The sequence below is a fragment of the Equus asinus genome, chromosome 21 (assembly GCF_041296235.1).
Source record: "Equus asinus isolate D_3611 breed Donkey chromosome 21, EquAss-T2T_v2, whole genome shotgun sequence".
In the NCBI taxonomy this organism is placed as follows: domain Eukaryota; kingdom Metazoa; phylum Chordata; class Mammalia; order Perissodactyla; family Equidae; genus Equus; species Equus asinus.
This window is the reverse complement of record NC_091810.1, coordinates 62,885,734-62,899,077: the sequence shown is the minus strand read 5'-3', so window position 1 is coordinate 62,899,077 and position 13,344 is coordinate 62,885,734. Positions and strand designations below refer to the sequence as shown.

Here is a 13,344-nt window from a genome sequence, read left to right as displayed (position 1 = left end):
AACGGAGGGTTACCACATAATGATACTAAAGTATTTAATTCTCAACTTGCATACCTAATGACATGGCCTCAAAAACTGACACAAGTACAAGGAAAAGTACATAAACACAACTCTCAGTAAATAATAGAATAAACTGACAAAAAAATTAGAAAGGATATCAAAGATATCAACAACACCATTACTAAGCTTAATCTAATGAACACATATAGGTTATATTCAACAATTATAAAACATACAGTCTTTTCAAGAATACATGGAATATTCGTTCATATTGGTATATGCCGGGCTCTAAGACTAGGTTCAACACATTTCAAGAGATTGGTATCATACAGACTACATTCTCTAACCAGAGGCAAACATGTTAGAAACCAAAAAACTGCAAAAATACTTATGTTTAATAATTGAAAAACCCACTTTTGAACATTTCAAGGGTCAAAGAGAAACCAAAATAGGCATGTTTAGAAGCAAATATAATAAATATATTACATATCAAAACTTACGAGATGGGGTGACAGCAGTACTTGAAGGAAATGTATGACCTTGAATATTTATATTAGAAAAGAAGAAAGGCTGGATTAAAAAGCTAAGCTTCAAATAAAGGAAAAAAATAATAAAGAGAGGAACAAAAAGCTTTGAAACAGAACAAATGTACAAGAGAGAGCTTGCGAGTCCTCACCATAAATTCTGCAGACATTAAACCCATAATAAAAAAAACCATGAGCAACATTTTAACCGTACACCTGAAAATTTAGATGAAATAGACAAATTCTAAGAGTAGTTAAGTATAGATCGTATTTTTCAATATGTTGAAAATGTTTCAAAACATAAACTTTAACAGTTAGGCTTAATTTTAACACTTAGGCTTAAATTGAGACTTCGGCATACTTAAAACAAAAAATGTCCATACCATTTATAGGCAGAAAACCTTTGTTTTTTAACTTCAAAACTCAGGTGACTGAGCAGAAAAATTGTGGGTTTTTTTTTAAAACCCACAGCAGAGACAGGAAACCCCACCTGGGTGCTTTAGATGCCTCACAAGGTCACAACGTTAGCAGGACTAAGCAGTTCAGGTGTCAGGACAGGAGGAAACGGCAATCACTCGCCCCAAATAGAAAAATGAGCATTGCTGACAGCTCACATTTGCACAGTGGTGCTTCACAGGCCCATGGATTTTCTCTCCTACAAACTTCAGCTATTTATGTGGGGACACATTTTCTTACTTTTAGTATGAATAATAGTAGTGGCTACCTCCTATTGGACAACATACGTATCAGGACTGTACTGGATGCTGTACACACATTCTTTTTAATCCTTACAGCACAACCAGGTGCTGTCCTCTCTGTTTTACAAATGAATAGACCAGTGGAGTGTCTTGCTACAGGCTCATTCTTAAACAGGTAGGCTCAAGGCCAAGTCTATCTCATGCCTCCCTTCATCAGTCCTTTTAACCCCAAAGGCTCCAGGAAGTCATCTATAGAGCACAATGAACCCAAGGCAGGCTCTGTTCAAGACCAGCCCACCATAGCCCAGACAAAGCACCCACCTTCTTAATAACGTCTCGCAGAGCAAAATACTTCTCAGTAAGGTCCCCTGCCTCGCTCAGCGGGGCGTCATAGTCATAGCTGGTGGGCTGTGGTTGGTAGGGCAAGTTCGCCCCTAGAAGACAAAAAATATGCCACTAGTTACTCCTGAAGGCCCTCCTGTGGGACAAGTTCTTTGGGATTCACGGCTTGGCATTGCAGAGGGAGAAAATAAAGGACACATTAGAACCAGTTGTTAAGCGACACAGAGCTGGCCCTCAGGACGCAAGGTTTAGAGAAGTGAGTTTCTTCCTACAGGTGGCCCTGGCCAAAGCACCTTTCAGTCTACAAAGCACCTTCCCCATCCACTCTCTCAGTGGAAGCTCACAGCTGCGACCCTGCTGGACAAGCAGGGGATCTGAAGCTCCCCACAAAATCTGCTCAAAATCTCACAACCAGTAATGGCAGGACTTATGGCATGACCCACATCTCCAGGGTTGCAGATCAACCCTGCAGTCTGCGGTCTTTTTTCATGACCTCGACCTGTGTGGTTGAGAAAAGGTCAGTAGTGGAGACACAGGTAAGTGGGCCAAGGAGCAGCAGAAAACAAGTGAGGGGTTGTCACACCAGACCAAGTGGGAGATGACTGCAGACACATATTCGCCCACAGAGATTCAAATGTAACCCTAAGGCCTCTGTAATGTCTGCAAAGAGTTGGCGGGTGCTGTGGTGTGCCTCTTACATCCCCCTTCAGGACCAAGGCCCTCGCTCATCCCTCCGGCTGCCAGGAGTGATGGCTGCTGACGGCTCTCAGATGTGTCCTTCTGGTCACTGACCTCTGCCGGAATGTCTTGCCCAAGGTTATGACCCTCTTGGGATAGCCCAGATCAAACGATTGACCAACATGGGGATAAAAAAACCTGGTGCTCTTGCCTCAAAGGGTCATGAATCCCAGCTCCAAACTCCTCTAGGATCAGCTGAGCCACTTTTGAAACTGCATCACAGGCCAACTTCTCCCTCTGCCTAATCCTGCCACCCACACTCTCTCACAAGTGTAGCTCCTGGGAGCACACCCCAATACACTTCCTGTTGAGTAATCTCAGAGTCTGTTTCCATGGGAACATGACCTACAACAGAAACCAATAAATAATACCAATACTGTGTATACAAAAAAACTAGGAAAGCAAATGGCCTTTCAGTTATTGTCCAAAGGACATAGTTAGACCAGAGGTCCCCCAACCTTGCCACAGATGATATTCACAGGTAGGAGACTGTGTGCAATACTGGGCGGTGACCCTATGCCAGTACCTAGCAAACTTCCTCATGCATGAGAGCCAAATGGAGAACTTGTCAAAACAGATTCCTAAGCCCCAGCCGAGATTCTGATTCAGCAGGTCTGGGGTGCAACCTGAGACTGTGCGTTTCTAACAACCTCCCAGGTGATGCTGATGCTGCTGTCTGCGGACCAGCAAGGCTCTGTGCCACCCCTTTCTCTTGTACTCCAGAGAGCATTTTGCAATGCAAGTGTGTGAAAATAAGTTATTTTAGGATAATCTTATATCCAACCTAATTTCTAAGTAAATGAGGCACAAAATCTGATAGTTCACCTATGATTTAGTAACAAATTCCTTCAATTGATCCCACAGCTCACAAACGATGGAGCCACCATGGGTGATCCTACTGGTAGTGGAGTTGACAGATGAGTGAGGCTGAGAATCAGGTCATCCCCCAAAGGCTCTGCTTCATTATTTTCCTGTAGAAAATCTACAATTTGAAAGACCTGGACCACTCAACCAAGTGAACTGATCCAGTGATACTTCCATTCCTCCATTTCTTATTAATCAGAGACAGCAGCCTGCCAACAGGTCCATCTGCCTCTGTGGATACATACGTTAAAACACATCCTTTGCTGTGAGATGCACAGAAAAATAAAACCACATCCCTTGCTCCAAGGAGCTCAGCTTCTCCTTTGTGGTCCCTCCCCTAGCTCTGATGTGGCAGTGACTTTGCTGCTGTGTTTCTCATTTACGTCTTGCTCCACACTAGATTGCGTGCACCCTAGAGTAGGCGTGGCTTCATTTACCCAAGCGCCCTGCCCCCTCCAGAGCCAGGTATGAAGGGGGAGCTCAATAAGTGGTTGCTGAGTTGAGTTGAACAGGTGTGACTTGTAGAAACAAACTTTACAGGCCAAGGGAACCCAGGTTGGGAAGCTGACCAGTGGGTGGAAGGACAGCCTGGAAAACTAAGTCTTTGCTCTAGTTGTGGCAGAGAATCTTTCTCTGGATGTTTTCAGACCACCGTAGGGCTGTGTCACAGAGCAACAGTGCTAACTCAAGCGTCCTCTTAGGAGGAAGTTAGGAGTTAGGGAGTGTGAGGCAGCAAGGCAAAAGAAATGGCAAGACCTACCACGCCTCAACTCTCCACATTGTGTGAGAAGTATCGGGCAGTCTGGATCCCATAGGAGGCCCTCACGCAGATGGGGACACACACAAGGCTCAGAGTGTGGTACGCATACCTGCACAGCTTTTTCTCTCACTGCTCTTCTCTGGGAAGCTGGTCTGAAGAACAGCTGCTAAGAAGCACAGACTGGCCCTCCCTCACTTTTCCAAAGAGACCAGACAAGAGGGCAGGTTGGAGAGGCCTGCAAACACAAGAGGGGCTGGCGCAGGGTCTTCAGATGGCCAGGGGTTATCCAAAGGGCAGTGACCGGCTTTCCAAGGACTGAGTTTGAGTCCAGGCTCCCCTCCCTGCCAGCCGCCAGTTTTTTGACAAGAATGTATTGTTTTAAGTAAAATAATACAATATGAAAAAAATGTATCATGAACTGTAAGTTCCAAAAAATATCAGTCTTTATTCCTGGCTTGGATGATTAGTCTCAATTCCCTGAGTGGCATTCTTATCCACTGAATGAAAATGCATCACAAAGTCTTAATTGTTTCTAATGAGAAGAGAGACACACAGAGATGATCTAAAACTTCAATTACCAACCTTGGCAAACTATGATCTTTTAAGAAGCGACGTGTGAGTTTTGCAATATTGCCATTTCTTGGCTCTAATAATAGTAATAAGAAAAATAATACTTGTAAACTAAGTCTTCTCCAACCCATCCCACGCTGCACAAAAGAGAGCAGTTCAAAGGAGAAACTTTACTAAGAGTTGATGGTATCCAATTACAGATCCTAGGGGATAGAAACCCAAAGGAAGCCTTCAAAATGCAACAGTAGGACATCGTCAGTGATTCAGAGAGAAAAGTGCAGATGTGGAAAGAGGTGGGGAAGGAGGCTTAGAGAACAGTTAATGAAGGAATGTAAAATGGTGCAGCCGCTTTGGAAAACACTACGGCAGTTCCTCAAACTCTAAACACAAGATTTAGTTACCCTATGACCCAGCAATTCCACTCCTAGGTATATACCCAAAAGAACTGAAACAGGGATTCAAACAAATACTTATATATCAATGTTCATAGTGACATTATTCATAACGGCCCAAAAGTGGAAACAACCCAAATGTCCATCAATTGATGAATGAATAAACAAAATGTTGTATATCTATATGATAGAATATTATTCAGCAATAAAAACAAATGAAGTACTGATACACACTAGAATAGGGATGAACCTTGAAAAGATTCTGCCAAATGAAAGAAGTCAAATACAAAAGACCATACACTGTATCGTTCTATTTATATGAAATGTCCAGAACAGGCAAATCCATAAAGATGGCGAGTAGACTAGTGGTTGCCAATGGGTGGGAGGAGGGACAGTGGGGACTTTCTTGGGTATGGGGTTTCTTTTTGGAATAACGAAAATGTTCTGGAATTAGAGGGTGTTAACAGCTGCACAATTTTGTATTATACTAAATACTATACTGAATTGTACATTCTAAAATTATTAATTTTATGATATGTAAATTATATCTCAACAAAACAAAATGTTAGAAAAGAAAAAAAAAGACCACAGCAGAATATATGAACAAGTAATCTATAGCCAGATACTATGAGTGAGACTCGCCCAGCTGGCTTATTTCAAAACAATAAGGTTTCCAAATGCACAAGTTATATCCCTTAAAAATGACTTTTTAAATTATGCAAAAATTTTCCTAAAAATTTCTAAAAAAATGTTCTAATTTTTCGGGAAATTTAGGAGAGGACCAACAAAAATGGAAATAAAAATTGTAAGCACACCCTCTCAAAATCAAGCACCAGAAACAATCTAGCATAAGCTTCTACAAACAGATGTTAAATTGTTCTTACCATTCCAATAGGCAAAATTGGTCCCACCTATAAACATGTACCTACAAGGAAACAAGAGAACAGACAGTACTTGACTGTGAGCCCACAGTTGTGGAGGGCGCCCTCCCCTCCAGAAATTAACACTCACATGTTCACATTCGCCCCACTAGCAAGTATATCATAGAGGGTAGAAGCCACCACATCAGTCTTGGCTTTTGAGTGTCGTTGGCCCCAATGGTCTAACCAGCCAGTATAGAATTCAGAATTGATCTAAAAAGAGAAGAGGACATGGAGCTTAGGGTAGATCTACGACCTTCCAACGCTGTGCCTTCCCTGTAACGATGGCCCTAGTACTCTGCCAGGGGATGGCTGGAAAGGGGAGTTGAGATGCAGTGCTTAATCCTGAGCTGGGAGGGCCAGCGAGGAGTTCCAATAATAACACTGCTGAAACTCAGTTTTCAGGCACCAATAACACAGGTATTCCTAAAAAGTTGTACCTGCACCAAAATTTTGTTAACCAATCCCCCTTTTAAGCACAATAGGGAAGTTTGTTGGGCAAAAGAATCAGAGGGCAAAATACTTTTATAAAATAATCAGCTCCAAATTCACTCTTTGTATGAATCCAGGTTTTCAGATCTCAGGTTGACTTAAAGTGAGTATACTGTTGGTCCGATTATGCTGCAAAGCAGGCCCCGTGCACTTCATGCTTCTGTTGGGCACTTCCCTGCTAAGCCCTTGGTCTCGAGAAGGAAAAAGAAATCTGGACATGTCGTGGGGCCTTCACGTCTCAGGTTCCAGGAAATAGCTCCACCCAAAGTCTGTGAATGCAGGTTCTGCACTGCTCACTAAGCAGAGACCAGATTCAGAAAAGGCTGTTTTGTACAAAGGTTCATACACAGGCGGGGCAGGTTGACCTCTACAGAGAAGACACAGGACATAACCCCTTAAACAACAACAACTACCACTGCGGAGAAGGGAAGAGTGGAGAACGATGGATCAATGGACTGTATACTCCCACCCGGACCTGCCACCATCTCCGCCTCCTAGCCACCTACACAGCATGCCATAAAGCCCTGCAACTCAAAGTGTGCTCAGCAAACCTACATCCCCAGTGTAACCTGGTTGCTTGTCAGAAATGCAGAATCTGTCCCCATCACAGACCACACAGATCAAAGTTTGCATTTTAACAAGATTCCCATGTGACTTGTAAGCACATTAAAGGTGGAGAGGCTGTCACAAAGAGATCTCGAGAGACACAGGCATGAACTCAGATGCCGGCCCTGCCTCTCACCAGCTGTACAACCCTGCGCAAGTGACATACGTTCTCCGAGCCTCACTGAAAATGGAGATGGTAACACTGCTTAGCAGAGTTGCCGTGAGGACCAAATGAGATGGAGTGTGCAAGAGCACAGAGCCTGACGCAGGGCAGGACATTCACATTAGTCCCCATTCTGTTCCACTCCAGTGCAGGGCCTCAGTTTCAAACGGAGCACTGCTTCTGCTGACACCCATGTGTCCAGAGGGCCAGGCCCTATGGTCCCATCAGTTGCCAACCCCACAGACAGAAAAACCAAGGTTCTCCTCCCACCCTTCTGCAGCAGGTAATCTCTCTCTCCCAACAGCTGTAATGATAGTACAAACACAAAGTCTCTCCACACCACATCCCCAGTTCTTACCAAGGGTCCTCTGGGCTCGCTCTTCCTCTGGATTTGGAAAGCAGCTGTGACATTGATACCTAAAAATTATGAGAGACAGAAAAAAGGTTAGTCATGGGAATGACAAGAAGTTATATAAAAAGAGTCCTTTGTAGGACTTGAGCCTGAGGCCCCTGACCTCCCCCACACCCCATGGGCCTTTCCACCTCCAAACCAACTTTAGGCTGATTCAGACCATCAATTTGACAGATGTGTGTGGACCACAAAACACTGCTTCCTCTCTAAACAGGTCCCCTCGGCCTTTCCGGACTGCATTGCTTTGGGAATTCACTTCACAGGCTTGTTGTCTTCATCTGTGTTTCCCCACGGCCTGGACACATGTCGCGTGTTCTCTCTTTACATGGACATCTGGGCGACCTGGATGCTCCCCTCAGGATGGGTCTGCTTTCAAGATACATCCTTGTAGCCTCCACAGCGCCACACACACAATAGTGCCATAAATATTTGCCAATTAATTAACAAATCAAAGGGGTGAATGAGTCTAACTGTGTTTTCCCTTGAATAATGGAGTATCCTCTGAATTTTAATTTGTACAACATCAGCCATTCCAGTCCACTTGCTCTCAATTTTTCCTTCTGAATTATTCCACAGGGATGTCTGTGTCTTGTCTTGCTTCCCATGTCTTCTATTCTTCCTTCCTCCTCTAAAAAGAGAAAAAATTTCTCCACAGAGGGGTAATGGGCTGTCTTACATCAGTGAAAGAGTGAGCATGAATAGTGTTTCTCCAACCAAAGCAGATACCCTGATCCCAAACGTCACGATCTAGTTCCCACAGCAGGTATCTCAGAGGGGAAACAATGCCAGCCCAGACCTCCACAGAACCCGCTGCTCTTGGATTAGCCTCTGGCTTCTCTGGAAGGTCAGCTTTCAGGAAAGAATGGGGTGATCAAGAAAGAGTGGAATCTCAAGGACATTATGGCTGTAATTTTCTCATTATTAAGCGTCAGGTGGCATTCAGATCTTGAAACACTGTTCTCATGAGCCTCTCCTATGATCTGACCCGAGGCAATGCACCTCTGCCACACAAATGAATGAGGCTGCCACAAGCCCCACCTGGCCCAGGTGCACTGGCCTTGCAGTGGTCTGTCCTTCAACCCACAGCAGTAGCAACTGTGCTGTCAACCCCCATGGCCAGACAAATCATGTTCACAATAAACACATAATAATCTTCCATTTGTTCCTCCCAACAGAAAAATACTGTGCTTTTTCATCATCGTGATAGGAAGGGTGCCAAAGCAGGAGGAAACCAGCATACCACTTCCTGTGCAGCCCTTTGTAGGTGAGTTATTTCATCACCAAATCCTCTGAGCAACGTCCCATGTTTCTAGAAACACTCAATTCACTTAAAGCCAATTCTTTTATTTTTTGGTAACGTAGAAGAATGTCTTTAAAAATACAACTTCCGTCTTGTACACCCTTCTCAAGAGAAAGCAACTGTTGGACGTGCAATGTGCACGGAGTGTCTTATACTCTAGATGGGGGAAGAGCGGGCTCTTTATGCTACGTCAAGAGTTGGTCTTTTTTGTGGGGAGGGATGAATTTTTATTTTGAAATAATTTCAAACTTATAGAAAAGTTGTGAGAATAGTACAAAAAACCCATATTCCTTTCACTCGGATTTCCCAACTGTTAACATTTTATCAGTTACTTTATCAGTTTGTCTCTACATAAATACACGTGTTTCTTCCTGAGTCATTTGAGAAAAAGTTGCAGACATGATGGCCCTTTACCCCTGAATACTTCAGTGTGCATTCCCCAAGAGAAAGGGCATTCTTTAAAAAACCACAATACAATTATTAAAAATCAGGAAATTGGGGCTAGCCCTGTGGCCTAGTGGTTAAGTTCGGCATGCTTCACTTCAGTGGCCCAAGTTCAGTTCCTGGGCGTGGATCTACACCACTCATCGGTGGCCATGCTGTGGTGGCAACCCACATACAAAATAGAGGAAGACTGACACAGATGTTACTCAGGGTGAATCTTCCTCAGCAAAAACCCCCCAAAAAACTCAGGAAATTAACATGAATACAATACTATTACCTAATCTACAGATTTTATTCAAAGATTTCAATTGTCCCAGTAATGTCCTTCATAGCAAAAAAAAGAGAAAAAGTTCAGACCAGGATCCTTTTCAGGATCACATGCCACATTTAGCTGTCATGTCCTTTATGAAAGCTGCTCTCAACCTGAATGTAGACTCTCTTCTAATGTTTATATAGCCAGAAGCATCCTAGCATGCTGCTTGCCCACCCGGAATTTTCATTTGCGGAACCTCTGCAGCTTACACAGCACTAACAAGTTGGGCAAGACAGGATTTTTGTTTGTTTGTTTTTTTGGTAAGGAAGACTGTCGCTGAGCTAACATCTATTCCAATCTTCCTCTATTTTATGTGGGATGCCACTAAATTGTGGATTGACGAGTGGTGCTAGTTCACACCCAGGATCCAAACCCATGAACCCCGGGCTGCCGAAGGAGAGCACAAGTACTTAACCACTACGTCACTGGGCCAGCCCACAGGCAAGATGACTTTTGCAGCATCTACCAAACCACCTCTGGCCCATCACAGTTCATAGTGTTGGGTTACGCAAAAAGATGGAAGTGTAAGGTCCCTGCACTCCAGAGCTGACAGGCCAACACCACCTAGCCAGTGGCTGACTTCAGAGTTCACTACAGCCACAACATAGTCCCGAGCATCCAGCCACGATATGGGGGACAGGGAGAGCAGAGAAGCACAGCATCCTAGACAGAGCCTGGAAGGCAAGTGCTCAGGGTAGAGCTTCTCACGGCTGGAACTGCTCCTGTGAGGGCCAGCCCCTAAGAGAAAACCACTCCAGATTCCAGGCTAGCTCCGCAGTGCTGAAAATGGAGTGCTTGTCCTAAAGGCCAAAGCAGCCTAAATAAAACAATCTCTGCAATGAAGCGGTGCTTTATCAACTACTCTATCTGACCTTTACTTGATAAGGCAAAACTTGAGAAATCTCATTCAATATGCCCATGCCACTTACAGCAACAGCTGCCCAGAGCAATCGACAGAGTGAAAACCCCAGCCCGCATGGCCTTAGCTGGGCTTTCTGCTACTACACACACCAACCTGACCCAAAGTCCACTGTGGCATAGAGCCCCTGCAGTGCCCCACACTTCAGGAACTTCTGAAAGATGCCGTCGGTAGTGAACAGAAGCACATCATCCCCCAGGTGTTGGTGGAAGAGCTTCTGCAGGAAACGCAGGTAGTCATAATCACAGGTAAAGTAGCTGCCATACTCATTTTCAACCTGCAAATCAAAAAGAGGAGGGGAAAAAAAAACTAAGGAGATCCCAGCGCAGTCATTCTGACACAAGCTCTTGTCTGGAGAAAATACCTGAGCATCTGCTGAGATGACAAGGCTTACTGATCACCAAAAATATCTCCTACACTCAGTTCTCAAAACTCATTGTCCAAGAAGCAACTCAGCATAAAAACTTACCTTCTACTACACTCCAAGAAATAAGAAAACGACAAAAACCACCATGTTAGTTTTCGAAGTGTAGTGATATTCTCCCCCATAAGAGATAATAGATACCTTAAACGTTACATAAATAACACCCATGATAGAAATACTAGACAATGCATAAAAATGAAAAGAAAATGGAAAAAGCATCTGTTAATTCTATAATTCAGAGATAGCCATTGTAAGCATTTTGGCAGTCTTCCAGATTTACATACACACACACACTCTAAATATACCCAATAATATAAGGTAATTGTTTCCTGTCCTCAAAACTGGTATCATATTATATGCACCAGTCATAACATCACTTTTCCTCCTTAATACACTACGCAAAATGTCCACCGCAGTAACAAGGGCAGATGTGGGATACGGATGCACCATCATTTACTTGAGCTCCTACTGTCAAACATTCAGGGTGTTTCTTGTTTTGTACTCAATAACCAATGCTCAGTTTGTGCTAGGTATCATCAGAGGTTTTCAACCAGGAGCTATTTTTACCCCCCAGGAGACATCTGGCAATGTCTAGAGATATTTTGGGTTGTCATAACTGGAGGGAGTGGTGTGCTACTGGCATCTAGTGGGTAGAGGCCAAGCATGCCGCTAAACATCCTACATCCTACATCAACAGCCTCCACAACACAGAATTATCAGGTGCGAACTGGCAATAGGGCCGAGGTGGGAAGAAACCCTGCTCTGAGGCATGCATTCTCAGTGGGGGTGGAGAGCATCCCCAAGGAGGTGAAATTGATTCTTATAGGATAAAAAAAAAATCTTATTCTTTTTATATATAAAGCACAGATATACATACAGGCATACAGTATCTCTCAGGTATTGAAATTTCATGGGGAGGCAATTAGGAAAAAATCTCTAAAGAGGCTTTTTAGGGGGCAACAGTGAAAAAAAGGTTTATTGCTTTATTGCTCTAAAGCAATGAAATGAATGATCTTCAGCTCCTCTCCTAACACCCAAGAAGCTTAGAGACCTAACACTGAGAGAAAGAAGCAGGACACCGAAAAATAGACAGTATAGAAAATCCAAAAGAGTCAACACCAAACTATGAAGTCCGGGTACACATATAGGTGGTAAAATTTTATTTATACTTTTACCAAGAAACGATGGCCATGAAAGTCAGCACAGTGGGAAGAAGTGGGGTGTGATCAAGAAGGACTCCTGGCAAGCTTCTAGGGTCCTGGCCAAGCGCTATTTTCCATCTTGGGTGGTGATTATGTGGGGGTTCTCACCATAATGCTTCATTATACTGCACGTTTTGTATGTGTGTTATAGTTCACCATTTTACAAAAATTGAAAAAATACCCAACCATAAAATTTCAACCCTCACATAATGCAAAACAAATTTTTGTGGTGCTGGGGATACATGGTCTTTAAACATAAGCACAAGAAACTGTGAGCCCCCAGGAGAGAGGCATCCAGCCTGACGGTGGCTGGGAGAGATGGTTAAGGAGGCTTCTCCGAGGGGCTGCCCGAAGTACTATCCAGCGAAGAGGGCCGAGTGCAGAGTACTTCAGAAATTACCTGAAGCTCCGTGTGGCCTGGGCACACACTGGCGGAGTATGAAAGGAATGGTGAATGATGTGGAGGAAATAAATACCACCAGTCTTATCTGCATATCCCTGCCTGCTCAATGGTTTAATGAATGATTGTTTTCTCAGAGAGGATCCCTCTGACAATACTTTCATGCTATGGGTTCAAGAAGCAAAACAGACTGTCGTGAGCATGCCCAGGACCAAGGATTTGTGGTCCAGGAAGCCATCCTGAAAAAGGAGGGATGTGCCACTCCCGCAGAGTGAGTGACTGATCCTGGTACTTTGATCAGCCCCACAGAAGTCCCTTTGGAAATAACGGAGATAAACACTAAGAAAAGCTTTGCAAATACTCGCAAGCTACTTTCCTCCTCCTTTTCTTTTTTCTCCTCATTTAATAAGAGCTATTTGTATGGCTGTGTCTTCCTTCATGGTTTGGCTGTCAAGAAGATCAGAGCTAAACCTAAGAGTCAGCTCTAACGACTAAGTGGCCCCAGAGCCTTTGCACCTCGTGTTGTTTTCTGCCCATCCTCACACCCCAACCCAACCTCATTCATTTTCTCTTACTTTTTCAAGTCTTATTTTTCCATTAACATCACTGTGTGATGTACCTTAAAATAAACAGGCTTGCAACAAATGCACACACATAATTTGGTTAGGTTTTGAGAGAGAGAGAAAAGTTCAACATTTGCAAGGTGGCTTAGAGCTATGGTCACGGGCACAGGCATCACAGGCCCAGGTGTTCACATGCAAATCTCAGCTCTGCCACTTCTTATCCTTAGGACCCCACCTGTAAAATGCTTTCTCATCTGTAAGAGACAAAAATACCAAGCTTGCTGGGTGTTATGAGGAT

The 13,344-nt window shown here is 43.8% G+C and overlaps 1 protein-coding gene across 2 annotated transcripts in view; it reads right to left on the bottom strand.

The window, feature by feature from the left end:
* GLB1 (galactosidase beta 1) overlaps positions 1 to 13,344 on the bottom strand; it is an 89,277-nt gene that overhangs the window by 46,799 nt on the left and 29,134 nt on the right. For both annotated transcript variants that reach the window (XM_014851836.3, XM_014851837.3), the window contains exons 6-10: positions 10,554 to 10,734; positions 7,428 to 7,486; positions 5,900 to 6,021; positions 5,773 to 5,813; positions 1,544 to 1,656 (exon numbers count right to left, since the gene is read on the bottom strand). In XM_014851836.3, coding sequence (XP_014707322.2) covers positions 1,544 to 1,656; positions 5,773 to 5,813; positions 5,900 to 6,021; positions 7,428 to 7,486; positions 10,554 to 10,734 — 516 coding nt within the window. The remainder of the gene's footprint in view (positions 1 to 1,543; positions 1,657 to 5,772; positions 5,814 to 5,899; positions 6,022 to 7,427; positions 7,487 to 10,553; positions 10,735 to 13,344) is intronic.